The sequence below is a fragment of the Elgaria multicarinata genome, chromosome 1, assembly GCF_023053635.1.
Source record: "Elgaria multicarinata webbii isolate HBS135686 ecotype San Diego chromosome 1, rElgMul1.1.pri, whole genome shotgun sequence".
NCBI lineage: Eukaryota > Metazoa > Chordata > Lepidosauria > Squamata > Anguidae > Elgaria > Elgaria multicarinata.
Window position 1 is genome coordinate 120,929,602 of NC_086171.1, and position 25,777 is coordinate 120,955,378.

General features: G+C 45.1%; 1 protein-coding gene across 2 annotated transcripts in view; it reads left to right on the forward strand.

The window, feature by feature from the left end:
- Positions 1 to 17,300, forward strand: part of OLFM3 (olfactomedin 3) — a 202,830-nt gene extending 185,530 nt beyond the window's left edge. For both annotated transcript variants that reach the window (XM_063135636.1, XM_063135626.1), the window contains exons 4-6: positions 185 to 404; positions 14,486 to 14,592; positions 15,914 to 17,300. In XM_063135636.1, coding sequence (XP_062991706.1) covers positions 185 to 404; positions 14,486 to 14,592; positions 15,914 to 16,591 — 1,005 coding nt within the window. In that variant the 3' untranslated portion in view covers positions 16,592 to 17,300. The remainder of the gene's footprint in view (positions 1 to 184; positions 405 to 14,485; positions 14,593 to 15,913) is intronic.
- The last annotated feature ends 8,477 nt before the right edge of the window (positions 17,301 to 25,777 follow it).

Here is a 25,777-nt window from a genome sequence, read left to right on the forward strand (position 1 = left end):
CAAGCCATTCATCTTCAGCTTCTCAAATCTCTCTTGGGACATTAATCATAGTTTTGATACCAAGATCAATGAGGATTTTAGGAGTAGATTTTATAATAAGTCTAAAAGGATCTTATTAGAGAATTTAGAGGGCAAAAGATTTTTATGCTTCCCTAATGCACATTCGCTGCTTTTTTTTCCATAGGAATTGAAGGAAAAGATGGATGAGCTCCTGCCACTCATTCCAGTTCTGGAACAGTACAAAACTGATGCCAAGTTAATCACCCAGTTCAAAGAGGAAATTAGAAATCTGTCTTCAGTCCTCACTGGGATCCAAGAGGAAATTGGTGCCTACGATTATGAGGAACTACACCAGCGCGTGCTCAGCTTGGAAACCAGGCTACGAGACTGCATGAAAAAACTGAGTAAGTTCACAGTTTCATGCCACATTTATTTTCTTGCATACAAGTTTGATGGCGTTTCCAACCATCTGGAATTTACCACTCCAGGTTTTCCTAGGTGCAGATGATAAAAAAAGGAACAGCCTCAAGTGTATTGTCCTCCTAATGGCTCTCCTTATGCCCACAGACTTTGTCCTGAAGGACTGGGGTTGTTGCCTACACAGCAGGCTGGGGATATATTCATATTGGTAGCCAACAAAACAGTGTTCCCACCTCCATCTCCGGTCTAGTTCCATGATGCCTCTGTGGCATACAGAAAGTCAAATCACATGGGTTTTCCCTGAATCACATTATCATCGAAATATCAATGTTAGAGGTTTGGTGGGAAGGGATCTAACCTTCCATGTGTTATTTAGGCAACATGAAGCCAAACCAGAAGGGAGGGATATTATGGCAGCATCTAGGCCATTTTGGCCATGTATAAATTTGCCACCTGGAGAAACATGTTGGAAGAAAGGCAGGATATAAATGTACCAGGTACAATAAAATAAAAATCTGATATTTAAAAATGTACTGAATCAGGCCTTAGCTAGACCTAAGGTTTATCCCGTGATCGTCCCGGGGTCATCCCTGTTCATGTAAATGACACACAGGACATCCCGGGAGCAGGCAGGGACAACCCCGGGATGATCCCGGGATAAACCTTAGGTCTAGCTAAGGCCTCAGACGCTGAAGTGAATTTGGACTCAGTAGCCCCTTGGAAAATCTGAGAGTTTTGATTCTCCTCTTTCAGCTTAATAATGTACACTATAGGCTTTAGACCAGAAGTGGGGAACTGGTGGCCTTCCTTTGTTGTTGGACTCTAACTCCCATTAGCCCCAGTAAGCATGGGCAATTGTCAGGGATGATGGAGTTTGTAGTCTCACATCTGGAGGCCACCAGCTTACCAACCTGTGCTGTAAATGGTGACAGTGGTTATGTCTGCTGGGTAGAGGATCATAATTTCAAAGACTAACTCTCCACATAGTAGGTATCATATCACTTTAAATGTGTAAGTGCCTTGCATCTTCCAGTTCATATGTATGTATGTATGTATGTGATATAGTGAAACATTAAATAGTGCATTCAGTGCAGCATGGAGGTCAAAGGAATTATATATTTAAACAATTATTCGAGGGCTCAGTCTGAGAGGCTGGCTGGAGGGCCCTGGAAGCAGTATGTATGCTGTTCCATCAACAATGATGGAGGTCTGCTCGTGGGATGTTACTTAAACCCCTAGTACACTGATGGAATATTCCAGGTGTTTTGGGTAGGGTGACCATATGGAAAGGAGGACAGGGATCCTGATCTTTAATAGTTGTATAGAAAAGGAAATTTCAGCAGGTATCGTTTATTTATTTATTTATTTATTTATTACATTTTTATACCGCCCAATAGCCGAAGCTCTCTGGGCGGTTCACAAAAATTAAAACCATCATAAAACCATCATATCGTTTGCATTTCACCTAATGAAATTCCCTCTTCATCACAACAGTTAAAGCTGCAGGAGCTATACTAGAGTGACAGAGTGAAATATACTAGAGTGAAAGATGGCAGGGCTCCTGCAACTTTAGTATTGTGATGAAGGGGGAATTTCACCAAGTGCTGCAGGCATACAAGTGACACCTGCTGAAATTCCCTTTTCTATACAACTGTTAAAGATACAGGAGCCCGGTCCTCTTTTCCATACGGTCACCCTAGTTTTGCGGGGGATGGACTACATCCACTGCTCCCTCAACACAACCATGGAATCGATGAGATGCTATGCCAGCTTGGGGTGCTGTAGTCAATGGGAGGATAAACGAAATAACTGCCCCTGCAATTTCCACCCTGGCCAGCTACAACCGCACCTCGTGGCCTGGCCACTGCAAAACAACAGGGCAGTGGATCTGGCGGATGCTCTGCCAGTGTATCTCCCTCAACCCACCCTCACTTCACTGTAGGTAGGATTGCTTTCTGAGAAAATAGAGATAAACATAACATTATTTCGGGTGCAATCCTATGCCTGTTCAGACAGAAAAAGTCCTGTAACTCCCAGCATTCCCCAGCCAACTACGCTGCGCCCTTAGTTAATGTTTTTCCATTTCTGTTTTCATCAGCAGTTGTGGGGTGAATACAAGGTGTACGCTCAAGTATAAGGACTCTGTGACTGCACTTGTCAGCAAATCTTATAATGCCGGAAACATCTGTAAATCAGCGTAATTCTAATTATTTCTGTATTAGCTGTTTGTGACCCAGTCCTTCAATGTGTTTCCTTCATTTGTAAACATTTGAGAAACCTACATGTTGCCTTTCTACTCTAAAACGCACTCAAGATATTTGCAATCCACAGCGCCTATATACCAGAGTAGCTCTATAAAAATCAAAAGGATTGCTTCAAATCCGTGGGCTGTAAATTATGGCTCTAAACTCCTTTATGCTAAAATAACTCTTACTGATTCTCGTGGACCTTACTTCGAAGCACGCATGTTTATAGGACTGCAGTCTGAGCTATCTTCATTCTCAGTCATCTAGTATTTAAAGGGGTACTCATTATTTCCAAAGAAGGGCTCTCTCACATCAATGTAGGCTCTCCCACTTTTGAACACATGTCGCGTATGGATAGAACACATCCAAGATAAAAGGGAGTGCAGTTTTTAACAGTTCAAAGTACCTAGTAAAATAATTAACAGGGGTGGGTGATATGTGTACTAAATTCACAAAAATACAAGTGAATAATAATTTGCTTCCAAAGCAATTGATGATGATGAAGATGAAGAAGAAGAAGATCACAAACTTTCATCCCTTATTCCTGTCAACCAAGGGCCTTGCTAGACGAGGCCTTAGCGCGCCTTGAGACCCGGTTTCCCTGCTGTGCGTCCAGATGACGCACAGGGGAATCCGGGCCCAGGCCGCACTGAGGCCTCCTCCAACGCGCCATAAGCAAAGTCGCTTATGGCGCACCGTCTGGGAAGGTCCGCGGCTTACTCGCGAGTAGCCACGAAAAGCTGCGGACCTGGCACAGCACTCATACGAGCGCTGTGCCCATCAGCCCGGGGGGGGGGAGAGAGGGGCAGGGGGAAGGATGGCAAGGGGGGATGGCAAGGGGGGAGGGCAGGTGAGAGAGCGCCGCGCGCCGCCGCCCGAGCAAGCAGGCGAGCGGCGCTTGCCCGGGCAATGCCACCCCATGCCAGGCCTTGCCTGGGCAAGCGCCGCTCGCCTGCTTGCTCAGGCGGCGGCGCGCGGCGCTCTCTCACCCGCCCTCCCCCCTTGCCATCCCCCCTTGCCATCCTTCCCCCCCCCATTTTAAAAAAAACCCTTACCTTCTCCGGAGTCTTCGGGCCGCACGCAGCCCCTTTAAACTAAAAAAAAAATGGCGGACGCTGCAGGGCTTGCGTCGTCCCTGTGCGTCCGGCGTGTGGAACCCTGGGTGGCGCGCGCTAATGTTAGCCCGCCTTGGCCCCACCTCCCTGCCGGGATAAGCCAGCAGGTCTAGCAAAGCCCCAAGCATCTTTAAACAGAACTCAATTAAATCATAAGCAAACCATTCAATCAAAAACAGGAAATACAAAAATTATCCACACCCAGACTTATAGATTGTCACTCTCTTACCAAGTGCTATTCCAGCAAACTGGGCTGCTAAACGAACATTTTTATATAGACAAAGAGAATTTCCCAATATCATACATGTCAGGTTTCCTGGAGGCAATATACTGAATCAGACATTAAATATGACATCTAAATTCAGCTATCTTTTTAAATAATTAATCCCCTAGCACCTCCGTTTGATACTATCAATAGCACAGAGATGAAGGGCAGAAGTACAGGAAAGGAATTCTCTGAGTGAAATCCTTTTTTTTGGTTTCTCTTGTCACTACAAATACTTACTCGCATGCCATTGCATTGACGAAAGCGACATGAAGGCAGAGACAAAAAAAAAATATCTCTCAACATCCTGATTACAAATGGGATAAATAGGTAATAGATTATGCAGAATTGACAAAAGAAGCTGTATGCGTGCTAATGCATGTTCACACATAAGAACTGCAACTATGAGGCAATCACTCTGGTATCTAGAATAGCTATCATGTACATCAGCCTTCCCCAACCTGGTGCCCGCCAGATGTGTTGGACCATTGGCCATACTGGCTGGGAATTATGGGAATTGCAGTGCAACACAACTGGAGGGCACCAGGTTGGGGAAGGCTGAGATATATGCTGTCGGGGATGAAAACATTGAGCAGATGCTGGGCCTGACAGCACTGCCTGAGCCTTCAGTAAATTTCAGTGTTAAACCTTGTGCTTCTGTTCCTCCTGCTGTGAAAATGAGGGAGCTGCACAAACCTAGTTAGGTCCCCCAGGGATCGGAGCACCATGTAGAAAAAGTAGTTTCTATTCTATATTCTAGCAGGGTCTGGCGAAGATGCTCACAGGAACTTCCCTGCTTTAGTAGGGGAATGAAATGCCAGCACATTCCTACCCTGCGTGCTCTTAAGCCTGAGCTGGCATTTAAACGCATTGCGAAGCTCAGCCCTGGCTCCGGTGAACGCCTGCCATCGCCACTGTTGTGGAAAATGTATCCAGGCAGATGGCTTTTATGGCCCACACTGATCTTTTTCAAGCCGTAGCTGCACGTCCTGCATTATAGCCCTAATAGACGCAGGTAGAGGAGACATTTGTCTTACTGACAATCCTTCGCTATTGAAACGTTGTTAAGAGGCGCTTATTAGTACCATTCAAAGAGGTGTTTTCAGCAAGCACCAGAAGAAAAGCCATGGATGCCCTAATGCATTCACAGTTACTCAGGTTTGCAGTTCATTTCAGGGGTGACAGGGGGGTGGCAAGGGGAGGATCCCTTCATCTCCTCTGTTGCCATCACCCCTGCCAAGATGGCAGCCTTCTACTGCCTTTAAAGCCTTCTCTTTCTATTTGTTACCCAGGGGAACTGAGACATGGTTTTCTTCATCCTACTTAGCTGTCAGATATCTCCTCAAAGGCAACCAGTAATCTTCCAATAAGGCAGGCTACGTTGTTCATACAGTACACTGCAGAGGAGGCCTGAGGAAACAGCAACTTTCCACAGGGCCAGCTCGAGATTTGAAAAGCACCTGGGTGATGTGTCCGCTGGTGGGTCCTTTCCACTATCATGGGACCCTGGCAGGTTTACCTGGCTCTGATGGCAGCACCACAAGCAGCACTGGGTTGCTGGGTCTGGCCGTCATTTAAATTCCCCACAATACTCTAGAGCAATGCTAGACCAGGAGCATTGTGGGAAATGAAAAATGTAGCACAGTCTAGGACCCTGGTGCTACTCAGAGCATCAAACTGGGGGGGGGGGAGGATTAAGAGGCCCCTCAGGGCAGGAATTAGTAGATGACCCTGGCAGAATGCTGGTACCCTGTCAGCTGCCCAAGAATGCCAGGTATTGACACCAGCCCTGTGAAATGCCACCTAATGAATTCATGGCTGAGATAAATATTCAGGCACCAGGGATTTCACACCTCACACTTGACCATTACCTCTCAGGGAGTACTATCCACATGCAGAACAATTTCAGGACTGAGTAGTTTTGCTGTTTCCACAGAGGGAAACGTGAAGTCACTTCCACTATCTGGCTTGTTTCGTTAACTACTATGCCTCATTTTAAAAAATCAGCTCAAAACTAATGTAAACTGACAGGTTAATAAAAGATAGAACGTTGGTTCCAATTCAGCTAACACCAGTGGTGAGCAATTTCCATTGCAAGCGATGGCACTTAATGTAGTCACTGACAACTAACATGTTCCACTGGCTTCTTTTCTTCCTTCCTTTCTTCTATTATGCTAAAAGCAAAAAAAAAATTGCAAATATTAACAGTTATTCTACAGATAAAAATAGCTACAATATGTGCCAACCAACAGAGGAAACAGGGCCAGCGCTCCCCAAAGGCAGGGTGGGACGCTTGCCTGAGGCAGTGGATTGGCTTGAATCACCACTGGGCCAGTCCTCATTCTCCCCTAGCTTTGCCACTTGTGAATCACCCAAAAAAAGAGGACACCATTTTGCATAACATTTCCATGAGCTAATTTGTGTGTATATATGCACATTTAGGCATTAATTATTATAATTTAAATAGAAATACGGTAGCTCTTACCATAGTGCGGAAGACTGACCAGGTGACCTGTGTGCCTTGCTCAGTCTGCTGCCCAGGTGGGCCACTTCAAGGCCCTTTAGCTCTTCCTTCTGGTGGTTCTTTATCTTTAAACAGACTTGGACGGGACAGCCCTTCGAATAGAGGACACCTTCAAACTAGGCCTTCAAATGGGGGACTGTCCTTTGTAAAAGAGGCCAGCCTTCCCTCCCTGCATTACCACCAGGCCACTGCAGCCACCCTTTGCCGTCCCATCATTGCCAGGCCGCCACAGCAGCTGCCCTTCTACCTTGCCACATGGTCTCTGACTGCTGCAGCATTGCCACAGCAGGGCAGCAGCCAACAGGGGCTCCAGCGGTACTTCCTGAATTTTCTGTGTTAGGCAGTCGAAATTCTTTTTGTGGGCAGAGGACTTGCATTTGCCGTAGTGAGTAGCAGAGAGTTTTCTTCTTTTCTTCCCCCTTCCTTAAAGGCAAGCAGTGACGACACTGCTCCTCTTCCAGTCTGGAGCCATCCTGCCTCATGGTGCCTCAGCTGAAGGATGCTCCATCATAACATAGGGCGTTGCTAGACCTACCGGGTGTTCCGTCGTTGAGGAGCGGTGAAAGCGGCTTTTCCCGTTCAGCCGTGACGCCTCATGCTCCACACCTGCCTTCGATTTGTGGCGGAAGTTTGCGCCGGTTGTGCTGCTGCCGCCGCGAGAACGGTTGCGCAGCCACACCGGCCTGATTGCCGCGGCTTTTTTTTTCGCTCGCTGCACGGTTTGCGCACGTCCGAAAGACCGCAAACTTGCGCAGCCGTCAGCGATGCCGCCGCCGGCCCTGGCGGCGGCAGCGGCGGCAGTGCCAGTGCCAGCTGAAGTGCTGCTGGTGCTGTTGAGGGTCAACATTGATGCGCTCACTTCCTGATGGGGGTCGTGGCGGGTGTCATATGACCCGAGGTCAATCGTCTGCATGGCCACTCTGTGCCTACATCTCCCATCATGCCTCTGAGGTGTCGGCGGCGATGATCGCCTCTGTGCCCTCTGCCCCATCCCAAGGAGCCAACCCACATCTGGCCGTAGCCATGGCAGCAGCCCACAAACAGCTCTGCCCTCTGCCAGCCTGGTACCCACACTAACAGGCAGCGTACAGCACCGCCATTATGCGGCCACGGTAGCTGCCCACCGCAAGGAGTCACCAGCCACTTTTCCGGTCCTCCGGTCCTGCGCAAACTGTCACTGGGGAAATAAAAAAAAAAAGCCGCTCCGCCGCGCTGCCCCAGCTGGCGGACTGCGCGCAAATGGCGGAGGCGGCTTGACCGAAGCCGCTGGCCACTCCCCCTTAGCACGCCTTTTCCTGACCAGTGCCGACCGCAGTGACCTCACATCCTCCCACACGTACTCCGAATTACCGCGGGACAGCAGGAAAAGGCGCCCTAAAACTCACTTTTTTAAAGTCGGGAGAAAGAGGCTTCACCGCGGGATAACGGCGGATCCTCGTGAACGTCATCTGGAAGCCTCGACGTGACTGCGGAAGGTAACGCGCGCTAGAGCCTCGTCTAGTAACGCCCATAGTGTTCATTCCAGTAGTGCAATGGGGGCAGCCATGTCTTTTCTAGCAGTACATCTGGAAGGACTCTACGTCATAATATATAGTCTCCTTCACCAATATATTGTAGGGCAGGACTAGGGCTGGTGTCAAGGGTAGGCAGGGTAGGCCACCTGCCAAGGGCCAAACCCCAGCAGGGGCCCAAAGAAGAGAGTCCTCTGGCCTAGCTCTTCCTCTTCACCATGGCAACCTGCTCATTCACTTGGCTCTTGCTCTGGACCAGACAACAGTGGTGGTGAGAACGAGGAGGAGGAGATGCTCACTGGCAAGCATACAAGTGGTAGCAATGATGAGAAAGAGCAAAATGGTCCCTGATGGTGGCACAAATGAATTGGAGTAGGGGCGCTGCCATCATTTTCCTGCAGTGGCAAAACCAGTTTAAAGGAAGGGGTAGTGGAAGAAAAGCTTCTGCTACTGACTGTTATACATTTTAGGGGTAGGAGAGTGCTTACATAGATGATAGATGAGATAGATAGATAGATAGATAGATAGATAGATAGATAGATAGATGATAGAGAATTTTGTTAGCCCACAGGTTTCTTTGCCCCACCCCAACCCTATGGAGAAGTCCCCTTTTAGAACATTTGGTACAGCACTACTCCTAAGTCACTTTGATTGGCTATTCAATGAAAGCAATAATGGGGAAAGAAGATAATTGACATGGATTACTGGTTGTGTAACCTCTGAGGAAGAAGTCAATCCTGGGGGAGGATTTCAGTGATGACCAGATGGAGGTCTGTCTTTCCTCTGGTACTTCCCTGCCCTGATCTTACGGTTGCTGCCTGAGCCATCCATCAGTGCAGAATCTCGCTCGCTCTGTTCCCAAGGTCAGTACTTACGGGGCCAGTTGATGTGTGTTATTCTCGGAGTAATTTCCCCTTCCGGCAGTTTCCTGTGGGGGCTTAAGTGGCTCAAAATTGTACAGCCTGATCCATCATGCTCGCCACTCACGCGAAGACATGCTTCAGGGCCCACCGTGTCGTTCCGAGGCCTTTCCTGCATGCAAATGCAGCGGGGTGCAGCTGTTGGAAACTGGATAGCTGTGAAGGCTCATTAATCACATTCACTTTCTTTTCTGGTCCCCACCACCACCACCACCCCGGTTGATGTCAACCAAAGCATTTAGTAAGAACAGGCCTCCTATCCCCTACTACATAGGAGAATGCTTTTCTAAACTCCGTTGTAGAAGAAGCATCCTGGCAGGGCCCATCAAGAAGGCAGCTTCAAAAGTGTGGCACTTGTCTGCTAAATTCGAAATGCAAGGAGTGTGTTTATTGGGCTGCAGGGGCATTGTTAGGCCTGAGGTCAATGGGGCTGCAGCCCTGAGTGTCCATTGGTGCCAATGGAAGCTTTTGTTCTTAGCTTAATTGCCACGCAGGGGGCAATTTCGTATGGGGGATTGCAGCTAGGGAGGGAACTCGATCCTCCCCACAGGCTGCAGCACCCCCTCTCCCCCCCCCCAAAAAAAAATCTCTCCCAATGTTGCAATAGAGCTTTGGGAGGAAAGTTTCCCATTGGTTTGAGATGAACTGGTGCAGGGTGCAAATTAATTCAAGAATTATTATTTTTTTAGATTGGATGAAGAATTAATTGACTGGCTTTAGAGATGGGTGGACTCAACTCTGTCCATTCTTGCTGGGTTCTCACCGAGCCACTGCCACCACATGTCCCCACTTGCTGCACCGTGCAAGCGGCTGGTTGGCCGAGCAAGCACCAAGGGACCGCCAATCCCCTTAGCAAGCCGCCATTTTGTTTAAAAATGGCAGTTTGGGGTTTTCCGGAAATGTAATGTTGCGTATATGGATGCACAGGGATGATCCCAGGGCGATCCCCAGGATATCGCTCCGTCTAGCCATGCCCCTAGTTATCTCACCCATTCCTGGGTCTTCAGCTAGGGTTGGTCATTAAACATACTCAGTTTGCTCTCTTAATTCCTCAGGATCTGGCTAGAACTAAATATTATGGAGGTTGTGTAGTTGCCACCAAAGTAGAATCTTCTCCTCTTCCCACCCTCCCCACATCTAGTACCACAAAATGCATGACCGTGCTACAGTTTTGCCTGTCTCTGCTCAACTTCATTAACTTCCCATACGATGACATCCCACCACATGATTCTGTAGTGCTAGATGTTTCTGAGGAAGGGAGGGGGAGGCACACTTAAGTCCTGTGGCACGTAGATACCTCCTATGTAGTCCACAGGCTTTAGTGTTTATTCATTTCATTTCATATGCATTTGCATTATATCCATTTTCCCTGGCAATGGATTGAATGCCTTAAGGCAGCTTATCAGAGCATTTGTCCCATTATAACTGAATGAAATAGACTCAGTTGATACAGTGCGTTCATTACCAGTAACTTAAGGTTAAGAAATGAAGTCATAACTGGGCCAATGCAATCAAAATCACACACGCTATCCTGTTTTTCTTCAACCTGACCTACTTAGTTGATTTGCTAGATTTCTAAAACAATGGCACAATTCTTGCATTTATCGGCATCTATATTCATCTGCATGTCTCGCTGAGATTTCTCTATTTACCATCCATGAACCATTCAACCCCATAAACTTTACCCAATAGAATTCCAGTGTCTTTCATGAAAATAAGGTGGGTTAAAAAAAGTTTCCTGCAAAAGAAAACCATAAATGCATTATTTTAAAATGTCGTGTTTGGGGTGCTATTTTGGGAGGCAAGGGGCAGATGATATATAAATTCCTATATATCCAGTTGATTTGTATTCTGCATTGAATGTATTAACTGATGAATAGGCTTGTCTACCTGATGTGCATGCCCAAAACCCCTTATCTTACAAAGAAAAAGGGCAACTAGTTTTTTTTCCTGTTTGTCCTGCACTGCTAGGGTTGGATCCAGACTTAGTCAGACATAGGGTAAACCCACTGAAATCAATTGGACCCAGGTTAGTTACATACATTAGTCATGACTAACTTACATCTCATTGATTTCAATGTGTCTATAGAGGTATAAAGAATTTAAGAAATTACAACAAATGCTTTTTAAAATATACACTGTAGCATTTATCATTTTATCAAAAATATAGAGCAGCCTTTGACTCTAGGGAAAGAGAAATCCGTGTATTTTCAGCCCATCTCACTTTTTTTTGGTTTATTTATTTATTTATTACATTTTTATACCGCCCAATAGCCGAAGCTCTCTGGGCGGTTCACAAAAATTAAAACCATTAAGAACATAATAAAACATCCAACAATCTAAAAACCCAAATACAAACTACAATATAAAAAACACAACCAGGATAAAACCACACAGCAAAAATTGATATAGGATTAAAATACAGAATTAAAATAGCAAAGTTTAAATTTAGGTGTTAAAATACCATCACTCCATTCCATTCTGTATATACATTCACCTGCGATTAAAAAAGAAACTTGCATGAAAATATCCTTTTGAGCATGCCCTTAAATACATATTTTAAATGTATTCTCTCTCAAAAATGCGTACTTTTAAACACATTTTCTCTCAAAATCCACATCTTAACATGTATGTTGAAATGATTTTGAGCCAAGAATGGCATCAGAGCATGCAAGAAGTGTGAAAGCCAGTAGATAATGACATTAGTCCAGGATGAAGTCAACATGTACAGGATAAAATCATAATATAAGATAAAATTCCTCAGACATTCCTAAGTAGTAGTAGAGGCTGGTGGCTCCTACATGAGTGGGGAGCGAATCCGCTCCTGGTTTCAGTTAACTCCAGTCAGAACCCTAAAAGAGCTATACAAGAACCAAACACCCTTGGATAGCTCCTTTAGAGTTCTGACTAGTTCTGACTGAAACCCGGAGCAGATTCACCACTTCACTAGCATCAGAGTCACCAGCCTCCACTACCAAGTAAGTGTGGTTAACATTTAGTCCCTGTTCCAAATTGCATATTCTTAGAAGTCAGCCACATTTAATCTGAACCAGAGACAAACATTTTAGGGGAAGTTAAGACCTGTAACGGCAGCAAAAGAGGGGCATTCTTCCTTGGTTCCCTCTCAGGCAGGAAAAGGCTTCCCAATCCATCCCTGCAAACAGACGAGGCCTTTCCAAGTCTCTGCAGACATGACACGAGTGGGATTAGCAAGAGTCATACCATGACTCGAAAACAGAACTCGAAAGACAGACCCTTGAAGCGTAAGTTATTTGGGAGTTTATTTGGCAGCTGAACATAACAATCAATGCAAATTATTGAGGCAGCGTTGTCTTCCTCTTCTTCTTGAGATGTGAATTCTGCAAATGGAAAATGTCTGTTATACTTTCTTCAGTATCCCTTTCATTGCCTACAGCAGGCATGGCTGGCTTTTCTGATTTCAGGATAGGGTCTGTTCTATTCTTCAGCCAGGGTTCTGGAGGCCAGAAACATATTTTGCAGTACAAACTGAGTAGCATAGAAGAGGACAAGCTGCAGGAGTACAGCAAAGGCTTCCCAGTTAGGGAGCCTTTGTACTCAGGCATCACATACAAATACATAAATTTTCATTTGAATTTTATTTATTTATGATATTTATACCCTGCCTTTTGGTCCATAAGGATCCTCAAGGTGTATAGCCAGCAGCGAGATAAAACCCTAATGCATAATTAAACAGCAATAAAATAAGGCAATGTTTCAAAAACTTCCAATTTGAACAGCAAAGAACCAACAGCGTTACCCAGCAAAATAGCTAATCACTCACCCAACATGCTCTTTAAAAAACAAAGGGTTGGATCCAGACGTAGTTGTTCTTAAGGTAGACCCAGGCCATTGCTAGACGAGGAGTTAGCCCGGTGTGAGGCCCGGGCTCCCTGCTATGCATCCAGATGACACACAGGGGATCCCGGGGTCAGGCCGGGCTAAGTCCTCCCTTGACCCGGGATAAGCGGATCCACTTATGGCCCGGCTTTTCCACAGCCCTGGGCTGAGGCCGGGGCTGCGGAAGGTCTAGCGACTTCCGTGGCTTTTCCCGGCTGCTCACTTACTTGCGAGTAGCTGGGAGAAGCCACGCACTGGGCACAGCATTCCATAGGAGTGCTGTGCCCATCGGGCCGGGGGGGGAATCATGGGGGGGAGATGGGGACATGGGGAAAGAGCGGACCCGGCAGGAGAGATGGGGGAGGGAAGAAGAACGGGGAAGGGCATGGCGGACAGGGACAGGGCATGGCGGACGGGGGGGAAGAAGAATGGGGACGGGCATGGCGGACGGGGGGAAGAAGAACGGGGACGGGCATGGCAGATGGGGACAGGGCATGGCAAGCGGGGATGGGCGACGGACATGGTGAGCGGGGACGGGTATGGCGGACGGGGACAGGGCATGGCAAGCGGGGACTGAGGATGGGCATGGCAAGCGGGGATGGGCATGGCGAGCGGGGGGAGAACGGGCGAGCGAGCAGGCAGGGGGGCATCAGGCATTGTGGGGGGTAAATCAGGGGCGGGGGGAGCGGGGAACCCTTTATTTTTTTAAAAAAAACACTTACTGTTCCGTTGGTGCGCTCCTGCGCACATGGCCCTTTAAGGAAAAAAATGGAGGACGCGACGGGGCTTCCCTCAGCCCCGTCGTGTCTTACGTGTGGATGGGGCCTACAGGCCGTGCTACTACTACCGCAGCCTGGCCCCTCCTCCTACATGGGTAGGTCTAGCAAGGCCTCCACTGAAAACCATTGGACTTAAGTTCGTTAAGTCCCATTTATTTCAATGGGTCTACTGTAAGTAGGACTAAAACTGGATCCAAACCCAAAGAATTGTTTACTTTTTTATTATTAGGAGACATGTACCATTAAAGCAAACGTGTTGCACCTCTTTCGGCCTGAGGGCTGAATTTAATTTCAGAGGAGCTCTCAAGGCAAAATGGGGAGGAACCAACTTTCCAAAAACGCCCAGCATTTTTTTAGTTTAAAGCTCTGTCAGTCACTAAGCCTTCAGAGAAGAGTTTCAACCCTTCAGAATGGCAGGCAGGGATGGGGGAAGGGGACAATACAAAAGCCAGGAAACCATCCAATGATTGGTGGTTGGGAGAGCAGGGTGGGGTCACATGAAGGGGGCGTGGTCATCTGAGGAACCCCACAGAGCAAGATTTGTCCTCCAGGCCTGAGGCTCTGCACCCCTGCATTAAAGGGTGAGATGCCTCTATTTCTTACGACACGTTTTGTTTGCGTCGTGACAGTGTTCAGATAAACTTACTTCTGGTTAAAGAAGCTTAGTGAACTCCCTTTTCTTTTGACTGGGACAAAAAGCAAAGGGACTACATCACCCTTTTTTTAATGGTTTTCCCCCCTCCTATATTCGGTACCCCCACTTATAGCTGGGAGAAGAGTGCATTCAGCATTTGAGACGGTTTGTTGAGGATTTCCACAAAATTACTTCGTTATCTTATCATTTCAGCATGTGGCAAGTTGATGAAAATCACTGGGCCTATTACAGTCAAGACATCTGGAACCCGCTTCGGAGCTTGGATGACAGATCCATTAGCATCAGAGAAAAACAACAGAGTATGTGGCTTCTGTTATTTCTCCTGGTTGGTCAGTGAACACTGAAATTCTAAAGAGAATAAAACGAGTTTTTAAAAAATGTTTAAAATACATAAACATACAGACCTGGGATGTTACATTATACTGAGTCAGGACATGAGTCCATCTTGAAGTACTGTTTACATTGACCGGCAGTGACTTCCCAAGTCCTCAGCAAAGGTCTTTCTGAGTATCAACTACCTGAGATCCTTCTGACTGGAGGTGTCTTCAGGCTTCTGCATGCAAAGCTTGTACTCTGAAACAGAGCTGTTGCCCTCCCCACTGATCTTGATAGGCTGGAGTGCTGGGCTGAAAACAACAGAATGAAATTTAATAGGGATAAATGCCAAGTTCTAAATGTAGGAAATAGAAACCAGATGCACCGTTACAAGATGGGGGATACTTGGCTCAGCAATACTACAAACAAGAAGGATCTTGGAATTGTTGTAGATCACAAGCTAAATATGAGCCAACAGTGTGATGTGGCTGCAAAAAAAGCAAATGTTATTTGGGGCTGCATTAATAGAAGTATAGCTTCCAAATCGCGTGCGGTACTGGTTCCTCTCTAGTTGGCCCTGGTTAGGCTTCATCTTGAGTACTGTGTCCAGTTCTGGGCACCACACTTCAAGAAGGATGCAGACAAGCTGGAGTGGGTTCAGAGGAGGGCAACCAGGAAGATCAGGGGTCTGGAAACAAAGCCCTATGAAGAGAAACTGAAACAACTGGGCATGTTTAGCCTGAAGAAGAGAAGGTTGAGGGGAGACATGATAGCACTCTTCAAATACTTGAAGAGGAAGTATTCAAGTATTGAATACACAGAGGAAGGCCAGGATCTCTTCTCGATCATCCCAGAGTGCAGGACACAGAATAATGACCTCAAGTTACAGGAAGCCAGATTCTGGCTGGACATCAGAAAAAACTTCCTGTTAGAGCAGTACGACAATGGAACCAGTTACCTAGGGAGGTTGGGGGCTCTCCCACACTAGAGACCTTCAAGAGGCAGCTGGACAACCATCTGTCAGGTATGCTTTAGGGTGGATTCCTGCATTGATCAGGGGGATGGCCTTATAGGCCCCTTCCAACTCTACTAGTCTATGATTCTATGAACTACAATTTCCATCATCCCATCAAAGGTCATGCTTGCTAGGGATAATGGGAGTTGTATCTAGCATGTCAGGAGGGCACCAGGTTGGGGAAGGCTGGTCTATGGAATTGCAGGCCTTGTGTGTGGTTGAGCAACTTTCCATATTCATCCTTGAGCGTGAGCAGATCACGTTTGATTTTCCTTTTGTTTTGCTTTTAGGTTTGGTACATGGACAGCTACACCAACAACAAAATTGTCCGTGAATACAAATCCATAGCAGACTTTGTCAGTGGTGCTGAGTCAAGGACATACAACCTCCCTTTCAAATGGGCAGGCACCAACCACGTGGTCTACAATGGTTCTCTCTACTTCAACAAATACCAGAGCAACATTATCATCAAGTACAGCTTTGATACCGGACGGGTGCTTGCTCAGCGTAGCCTGGAGTATGCGGGCTTTCACAATGTCTACCCATACACCTGGGGCGGCTTCTCAGATATCGACCTGATGGCAGACGAAATTGGCTTGTGGGCCGTATACGCAACCAATCAGAATGCGGGAAACATCGTCATCAGTCAGCTGAATCCGGATACATTAGAAGTGATGAAAAGCTGGAGCACTGGATACCCAAAGAGAAGTGCTGGGGAATCCTTCATGATCTGTGGCACCTTGTACGTCACCAATTCACACTTAACCGGAGCCAAGGTCTACTACTCATATTCCACAAAAACCTCCACGTATGAATACACAGACATCCCCTTTCATAATCAGTACTTTCATATATCCATGCTTGACTACAATGCCAGAGATCGCGCTCTGTATGCCTGGAATAATGGACACCAAGTCCTGTTCAACGTCACTCTTTTCCACATAATTAAGACAGAAGATGACACATAAACGTTGGTCCAACATTATTTGGGCCACCCAAAAGCAGTGTCATTTTGTGCTGAACTCAAAAGCATCCTGCCGGGTTTCTTTTAAGTTCTTTTTTCCAGTAAGAATTAAGGGGGGTGGGGAAGCTTTTTCTACCGTATAATGTATTCCAAATATGGCAGAGCCTTTGTTTAACATGACCTGGTTGGAATTGCAGGTATCTTTCTTAACTCTACACAAGGCCTGCCATGACTTTGTCATGGATAGCACTCAAGTTGATTTCAGTGGCTAAAGACATTGTTTTAAACAAATTTAAAAAGATTATTGATCTGCCTTATATTAGAGTCAGAGACTAATGGTGGCTTAACTGCATGAATGTCTTTTTCTACCATACATCATTTTTTAAAAAATAAAAATGTCTGACTGCTCAACATCGAAATACATTTGGACAATAATCTGAAACAGAATGTGCATCAATATTCTTTGGGTGTTGTTGTTTTTATTTCAAAAACACTGTTCCAAAGTCAAATATTTAAGAGTTTGATTTCTTTAGGGGTGAAAAACGTTAAATTCCATTGGCTGTTACACAATTTCAGATGCGGTGCTGTACAGTCTGTTTTTAAACCTCTCGCAAGTAATTTCTCAATGATCTGTATTTATACCATTGTGTCCACCATTGTGCAATTGTATCTCTTCACTTCTGTGAAAGTCAACTATTTTTTATAAAATATAATTGAAGTTTAATCACAGGTCTGATTATGGGTCCATTTTGGAATGGCGTGGATATAAAAAATCTACAGTCATCAAGGTCTTCACTTCCAGGTTTATGTAGTTTGATTGATCACTTTGCACGATTATGGTCTTGGACGTCCCCCTCTTGTCAGAGCTGCCTTTAAGAACAGAGTACTAAAATTACTTTCCTGAATGCCCACCATATTTGTCTGTGCCCAAACTGAGTTCTTGTCAACAACACCATGAAAACCAAAAGGGTGGTCTCTTTAAAATTTTGCCCTGAGGGACTAGTCTTAAAACAAATTTAGCCACAATGATGGACATACACACGGTGCCACCCAAAAGCCCTTCTGAATATAGCATCTCTGTATGGTCATTGACATATTTAAACATTTCCACTAGCTGGCTCATCAAGGATTGCTGACATGCAAACTTCATATATAGGCTAGAAACCTTTTAAATGTGATACCAACGAGCAGGATAAAATCTTATTTGTGTTGCTGGGTAGGCCCACAACCTCTGGACTGTGCCTAACAGTGATAGGTTTCTTGGGTTAGGGGGAATGGCTGGCAGGCTCCCAGCTGGGGGGAAACATGGTATATATAGAAGGATCCAGTTTGGCAGTGTGCAGCAGCAGAAGAGCGACAGCTTGCATGAGCTTAGGAGCTCATGAGTTGTGGCCCAAGCAAAACAGGGCAAGAGCTTGCTCCCCTAACTATGACATCTTGGTCTAGCTGGAGTTGATGGTGGTGGTGTACATGGTACAAGCAAGTGAATGCCAAAACATGATGCATCAAGCTACTTCCACCACCAGGTGACTGCTGGTTCTGGGCTCTTCCTGCTCTACCTTCCCCTTCTTTCTGTCCAGATGTAACTCGGTCTCTTCTCCAGAAAGATAGCTTTATATTCTAAGCCATCGGAGCTTTGCAAAATGCAAATAACCTAGGGAAAGAAATGAACTTTATTGGGGGGGGAATGAAGGTGGGGTAAGCACAACAAATGTGAGAAAGAGAAAAGACTTGCAAAATGGCAGAGAAGAGGGTTGGGGGTTGAAGTTGCCTGAAGCAGTGAGGAAGAACAGCACAAGACAACAAAATAGAAAGCACAGACGGAAAAGAAATGTTGGTTTCTTGGGTTGTTACTAGTTACACCTTTTCATTTTCCAGTGGGAGGGAGGAAGCACTGACAACAGTGAGGAGTAGGCCCTACCCTGGAAACATGGCGGGCCAGCTTTGGCCTATGGTCATGCCATTCCCATCAGACCTAAGGGCAGAGGTCAGTCTCCCCATCTCAGCAGGAGCATCACTCGAATAGACTTCCCATCGGTAGCAGTGAGCAAGGGCTCACTCGTTCCCTGAAACAAACCACTGAGGGCAGAAGCTCTGCCTCTGCTGCTTTTGCTTTGCTGAAAAGTGTTTTGCTTTCGCCCACACGGTTTCTGTTGCACTGCTATCTGCACACAGACCTTAGCAGCAGCATAGGCTTTGCATGGAGGAGTCCCCTGCCCCATAAAGGACAGTAAGACGTCATCTTCTAGGAGGCAGGAAAAAGAGCAGGGGGTTGAGCAGTGCTGGCAGGAAGCTACACAGCCAACAGGTTTTTTCCCCCAAATCAGAATGGAATGGGTAGCCATGATTTCTTTCCCTCTCCTCCTACTAGGGCCTCATCTACACCCGGCAGGATATTGCACTATGAAAGTGGTATATAAAAGGCAGGAGCCACACTAAGCAGGATATAGCAGTATGAAAGCGGTCTATGGTCTGTGTCAATGGGCCCCAACAGTTGTCAGTGCACTTCAATACCACTATAAAGCAGTAGTGTGGCTCCTGCCTTTTATATACCGCTTTCATAATGCAATATCCAGCTTGGCATAGATGAGGCCTAGGAGCATCCAATTCTCCAAGGTTCACTTCACACATGTCCCTTTTCCCCCGAACATATCACTTCTACATAGAAAAATTGTTGTAAACCGCCCAGAGAGCTTCAGCTGTGGGGCGGTATATAAATGTAATAAAATAATAAATAAATAAATAAATAATGAGGAATGTTGTCTGCAAGAAATGTACACATGTTGGTCTACAAACATTTTACGCTGTTCTTCTTAAATGGAAGCAATATCTCTAAGAAATCGTCTTGATGTAGCCCTCTAAGTATCAATTAGGTTGGCCAGTGGGGGTGGAGGATAAAAATGACATGTTTCAGTTCTTTTATTTCAGCCTTGCCTGACCTGATTCCTCCAGATGTGTAGGGCCACACATCTCGACTTGTCCTAGCCAGCCTTTGGAAAGGCTGGTTCATTTACACAAGCATGTCTTAGTTAAAGTCAGCAAGCATTCATACACTGTAGCAACCTTTCTTTCAGATATATTATCAAGTGGACTAAACTTCCAACACATCCATTATTGTCCCTCAAGCATCCCACAGAAGAGTAAAAGAAGCCTATGTCCGATGAAGGCCCAACTGCTTGTTCAAGTGTTGGCAGGCTTGAGGAGGCATGGAAAGTGGTGCCTGGCAGGGCCAGTTAGGGAGAAATAATCAGTGTTCTAACATTAAGCATACCCATATGATGTGTCCTGGAGGAAATGGCTATCAATGACTACTGGTTCTGATAGCTATGTGCTGCCTTCAGTATCAGAGGCAGTAGGCCTATGTGCACCAGTTGCTGGGGAACATGGGTGGGAGGGTGCTGTTGCACTTGTGTCCTGCTTGTGGGTTCCAGGTCAACAGCTGGTTGGCCACTGTGTGAATAGAATGTTGGAGTAGATGGACACTTAGCGTGATCCAGCAAGGCTCTTCTTATGTTCTTACATCTTTCACAATGGTGAGCATTATATAAATTTTGAATGCAGACATGCAAATTAGATTTGAAATGTAGCAGCTCCCTTCCGCAGTTCTGCAATGTACTCATGTACTCTGGGGAGGCAGATTTTTCCAGGGCTGTTCAATGGAGTCAGTGCCCACATTCAGTTGCCAGGCAGCCAGGATACATAATCATGAGCAAGGAATTTAAGTGATAAACCAGCCTGAAGGCAGATCCGTGCATGACATGGTGATGCATAACAGAGTTGTACCTGACATTACAGTAATGAGAGTGCCCCCGCACCCCTTTGATCTCAAGATGTGTCTATTGCATATAATAAGCATGAAGGAAATCAGAATCAGAATCTTCCAGATGGTTGTGAGATAGATCCTCTGACTTCCTGAACACTGCTTCATCAATGCAGAAGAGAGCGATCACATCAGTAAGCTGAGTGGGAGGGGAAGGTAACCATCGACTGTTTGGGAAACCTCTGACATTTTGCTTGGGAGGGAGCCTTCCAAATGGCACTTCCCCAAGGCATTAAAAGACTCTATCAATGCAGAGTGAAAGACCATTGTGACATCAGCAGCCAGTAGACCAATGCCTTTGAAGATTCTGACCTTTCATTGGCAAGTGGGACTGTGCTGCAGAATTCAAACACTTTCACCTGTTGGGGGCATTCTCACTACTGCAATATTAATGTGATTTATTCATTCTATTTTATGTCTTTTCAAATGGTTACAGAATGGACTAGAATACAGATTTGGGTTGGGGACAAGGAGATGTATTTGACTGTTGGCTTCAGTGGCAAATGTCTATGGGGAAACCCCATTAAAACACTTGAATTATGGGGTTGGGGAGCAGGGGACACGTGGCAGGTACCTTTTGAGACGGCCCTGCAGCTGTTTTTAGAAGTCTACAAGGGCATAATTTGACTCTAATTTGGGAGGAACCAAAAGATGGGGCTTGTGGATTCTACTAAGACCCCATCACTACCACCTTTCACCTATAATTCAAGCACAGGTCCAATTTTCAGCTGGTTTCCCTTGATCTTTCTGAATTCCTGGTTCAAAAATGTCAATAGAATAAAATGCATTAAAACTTCAAGTCAAGACAACATAAAAACTAGAGGCTACAACCATTCAAAAGACCTATTGAAGTTAAAAAAAACAATTAACTACATTTCTAACAGGGCAAGCCCACACATGTCTACTTTGAAGTAAGTCCCATTGAGTGCAGTGGGGGGCTTACTCCCAGTTACATCTTTATGGAATTGCACTCTAAATGGGTCAAGGGTGTGGATCCAGCAGATATTCTGAGATGGCAATACTTCTTTTAGATGACAATTATGCCTCCCTCAATAATGGGAGCCCTAGTATAGCCTCATTACTTCTTCTCACTGTGTAGAATCTCATGTGGAAGAAGACAGTCCATTAAATGTTTTGGACCCACACTCTTTAGGCCTTTAAAATGAGACCCAGATCTGTGAATTTAGGCTGGAAACTAAGGTTAAGACTACACACAGTACAATAAATATGTAATGTGCAGGTGATCCTAACTACTTTTTTACCTTCATGTAAGCATGTGCAGGGGAAGTTTACATCTTCCCACCCAAATGTTTTCTTTCCCCCTCTACACATGCATATGTAGCCCTAGAAACATTCTCCTCATATTTGGGGAGTCAATAATTCACAACAATATAAAAGCACCCAAGTGTCAATGGGAATTCAAAGCCAAATATCTATTACAGGGATCACATTTGTAAATTCTCTTCATGAAATGGAAATGCTCTCTCTGTGCCAACTCTTAGCGTAAGTCCTTTTGGCAGTTCTTGCTTGAGATACTCTGGATTATCGTTGTTGTTCCACAGATGTCATCTGTCATGGCATGCCAAGCCAACCATTGGAAGAGATGCTTCCTGAATCTTCTTGACACTAAAGTCACTCCAAACTGAAGACAATAATCAATTCCCCAAAGGGTTGAGTGGAGCAGTGTAACACTATACTGTCTTAATCCTTGATTGCTTCTCTCTTCAGAGAATATTTATTTCCAGGCCAGCCTGGTGCTGCTAAATGCCATTCAGCTCAGTAGCCCAGATCCACAAGTGTAATCAAGTTCATGCCACAATCACTATTTCAGACAGAACACTAGATAATTGCTATTCCTACAAAAGAGAAGCTAGGAACAAAGAGCAGGTGAACAATTCATGGGAGATTTCTTGTTGACGCATGCACAGCCAACACAGGCTGGATGGCTCTTTGGATATTAATGAACATCACGGGGCAGAATCCAATGGGATGCTTACACACCCACCAATGCTCTACCGCCCCAGAGATAGAGCTGCACAAGCACCCCCCACTACTTATGTGATGAGAATTTCACTTGCACTTGCTGCCTCCTTCAGGAGGATGTGGTGTTAAAGCTTGTGAGCCTTAACTCCAAATTTCCCTTTTTTTTGTTGTTGCTCTGTTGAAAACAGTAGAGCTTTAACGTTGCTTTGTAAACCATAGGGTTTTTGTTTAATGAATTAAGTCTGGATCCAACCCATTGGGCAGAATTCTAAACTGCCGCTGCATCTCCACCAGTTCTTTTGTGCTAACAAAACAGGCTGAAGTTCTGAAAATAAGCATGGAAACAAGCAATAATGTTCATTTCCAGGATGGGCAAAATCAGCGGAACTCTCTTCTTTGAGCTACACCCCAACCTACCTTTATCTGGAAATCAGTGTTGCTCCACATTTCCATTTTCCTCCCAGGAACCTCTAGTTCCTGTTGCACCTGATATTCATTCCGCTAATGCCCATAACCTTCAAAACTCAATGAACTGAATACCTTTTCTGGGGAATATGTTTTGTATTTTGATAGGGTTACCATATGAAAAGGAGGACAGGGCTCCTGTATCTTTAACAGTTGCATAGAAAAGGGAATTTCAGCAGGTGTCATTTGTATGCATGCTGCACCTGGTGAAATTCCCTCTTCATCACAACAGTTAAAGCTGCAGGAGCCCTGCCATCTTTTGTATCTGGTCACTCTAATATTGCTCCTGCAGCTTTAACTATTGTGATGGAGATGACATTTCACCACTTGTTGCATGCATACAAATGACACCTGCTGAAATCCCCTTTCAATACAGCTGTTAAAGATACAGGAGCCCTGTCCTCCTTTCCATGTGGTTACCATTTGATCTGTAATTTATTAACGAGTAATTGAATACCTGCTTAAGCAATATGATAGACAGTTGTCAATTTTATAAAGATAGACATACCTTGAATGAACAGTGATCATTCTCCTATTAAAAGCTATAATTCAATTAAATGATTTATTAGCACATTGAATTAATGAACTTAATTGTTTTCAATTGAATTAAACTGTTTTCAACCATTGGATTAAATCACTTCATAATAAACAGTTCCAATTAATGTTTGATTAGGTGTTCCTCTGCAGGAATTGTAACTTCCTTAATGAATGTGATAGGATCATTTATTTACTTGAGCGATTCAATTAATGTATAATAACGTAGAATTATTTTGCACTAATTAAGTCATCGCAGATTTAGGATTATTCCATTAGGAACGGAATTGTTCATATAAACCTTGTATGAAAAACTCAGTTCGTAACGGGATAATATGATCAGGGAAGGAAGGCAACATTTGAAAGTGATTTTGGAGAAATGGGAATGATTTTTGACTAGATGAGATTCCTGTCACAAAGGAGTGGCTGCCTCATGGCAGAGTTGGGGCCAGTATCCAAAGAATAACACAAGTTCCTGCCCCCGGGAAAGCTCCAGCCTTCTTTATCTCAAACTGCAGTTTTCCGTACCTCATAACAAATTGACATTAAGGGGGCTTTTCAATAACAGTTTTTGATATGGGATGGAGTTGGGGGAATGCTGTTCAAAGTGGGGGGAAAACAACCAATTTGCAGGCCCACCCAATACATTTTGCTGCCTGAGGACAGAAAGCAAATGCCCTGCCCGCTGCAGCCCACTCACCCACCACCCAAGTTTAAGTGCATAGCACCCAAGCCTGGCCTAGTTATTTTGGTACCTGTGGCAGAATATCACACAAGCACCTCTCCCTCGAAGTAAAAAAAAGCAACAAAAATTATTTATTTATTTATTGAATTTCTATGTCGCCCAATAGCCGAAGCTCTCTGGGCGGTTTACAAAATTAAGACAATTCAAAGTATAAAACAACAGTATAAAACCATAATATAAAATACAATATAAAAGCACAACCAAGATAAATACAGCAGTGTAACTAACAATTTGCTGGCCTTTCATGACACCCAAACTCAGCTGCCTCAGGCAGTCTCCTCATTCTGCCCAATGGCAGAGTTAGCCCTGAATCATTCTGGCTATTGTTTTAAATATTTTTAAGGGTAACTATCTCCAGTTCAAAGTTACTTCACAACTCAACACTGCATTCTGTACTAGCTCAAGCTTCCAAACCGTTTTCTAAGGCCTTAGCTAGACCTACCTTATAATCCAGGATAGAGGAGGGAAGATCTCGTGTTGCAATTAACGTGAGATCCCTCCTCCGTTTACATGTGAGGCGCAACAACCTCAGGAAGAGAGGCGTCGCACCCACCTTTTTTTTTTAAAAGGAGAAGCAGCGCACGAACCCTCGTGCGCTTAAGTTAGGTCTTTTTTATTATTATTTAACTTAATTTCCCCACTCCCCTCACTCTACCCCCGATGGGCGCAGCAGAGCTGGGTCAAACCACGGCAACGGGCCACATGTTCCACAGTCTCCGGCTCAGCCCGTGGAAAAGTGGGCCCAAAGGGGAGGGCTCTATCCCGGAGCAAGGAAGGGATGATCCCTCCCTGATCCCAGGATCCCCTGTGCATCATGTGGACGCACAGAAACGATCCCAGGGTTCACCCCGTACTAAAGCCGTATCTAGCTAAGGCCTAAGACAGCCCTTCAATGTAGAAATTCAAAGGACATATGTCCTGCTTTGATAGCCCCTATTTATATCCTCAGCACCACCTGGTAATGGGAGATATAATAAAGAAAGACTGAGGTGAACATCTCCTTAATCCCCACAGTTAGATTGTTAGGAATGGGCAATCCCACCAGAGAGTAGAGCATTAGATTAGAAATATATTATTCTAGCTCCTTAACATTCTATGATTTCAGTATTTTTCCCATGAAAAAAGCCTTCTACCTTAAATGCTAAATACATTTCCTAAGAGATGATTTAAGGGAAACTTGCTTCTAGTTTAATATGTTGAGGATCACAGCCTTAAAGTGCTAGAAATTATTCATGTCCATATAAAAGTCAAATTTGCCAGCTATCTCTTCAGTTTGAGAAATGGTCCCTTGTGCCTGGCCATCGTTCACAAAGAGTATAGCTAGAGTGACCAGATACAAAAGAGGGCAGGGCTCCTGCAGCTTTAACTGTTGTGAAGAGGGAATTTCACCCAGTGCTGCATGCATACAAATAACACCTGCTGAAATCCCCTTTTCTATACAATTGTTAAAGATACAGGAGCCCTGTCCTCCTTTCCATATGGTCACCCTCTGCACCACCAAAGCATTTCCGCAAGCAAGACCACATTTACTTTCAGATGCCATCTGAGCTACAAACTTATATTTAACTTTTACGACTACCCTACGCTGCAAAGAACTTTGGGAATTATAGTTTGGTAAGAACTAAGAATTCAAAATCAAAGAT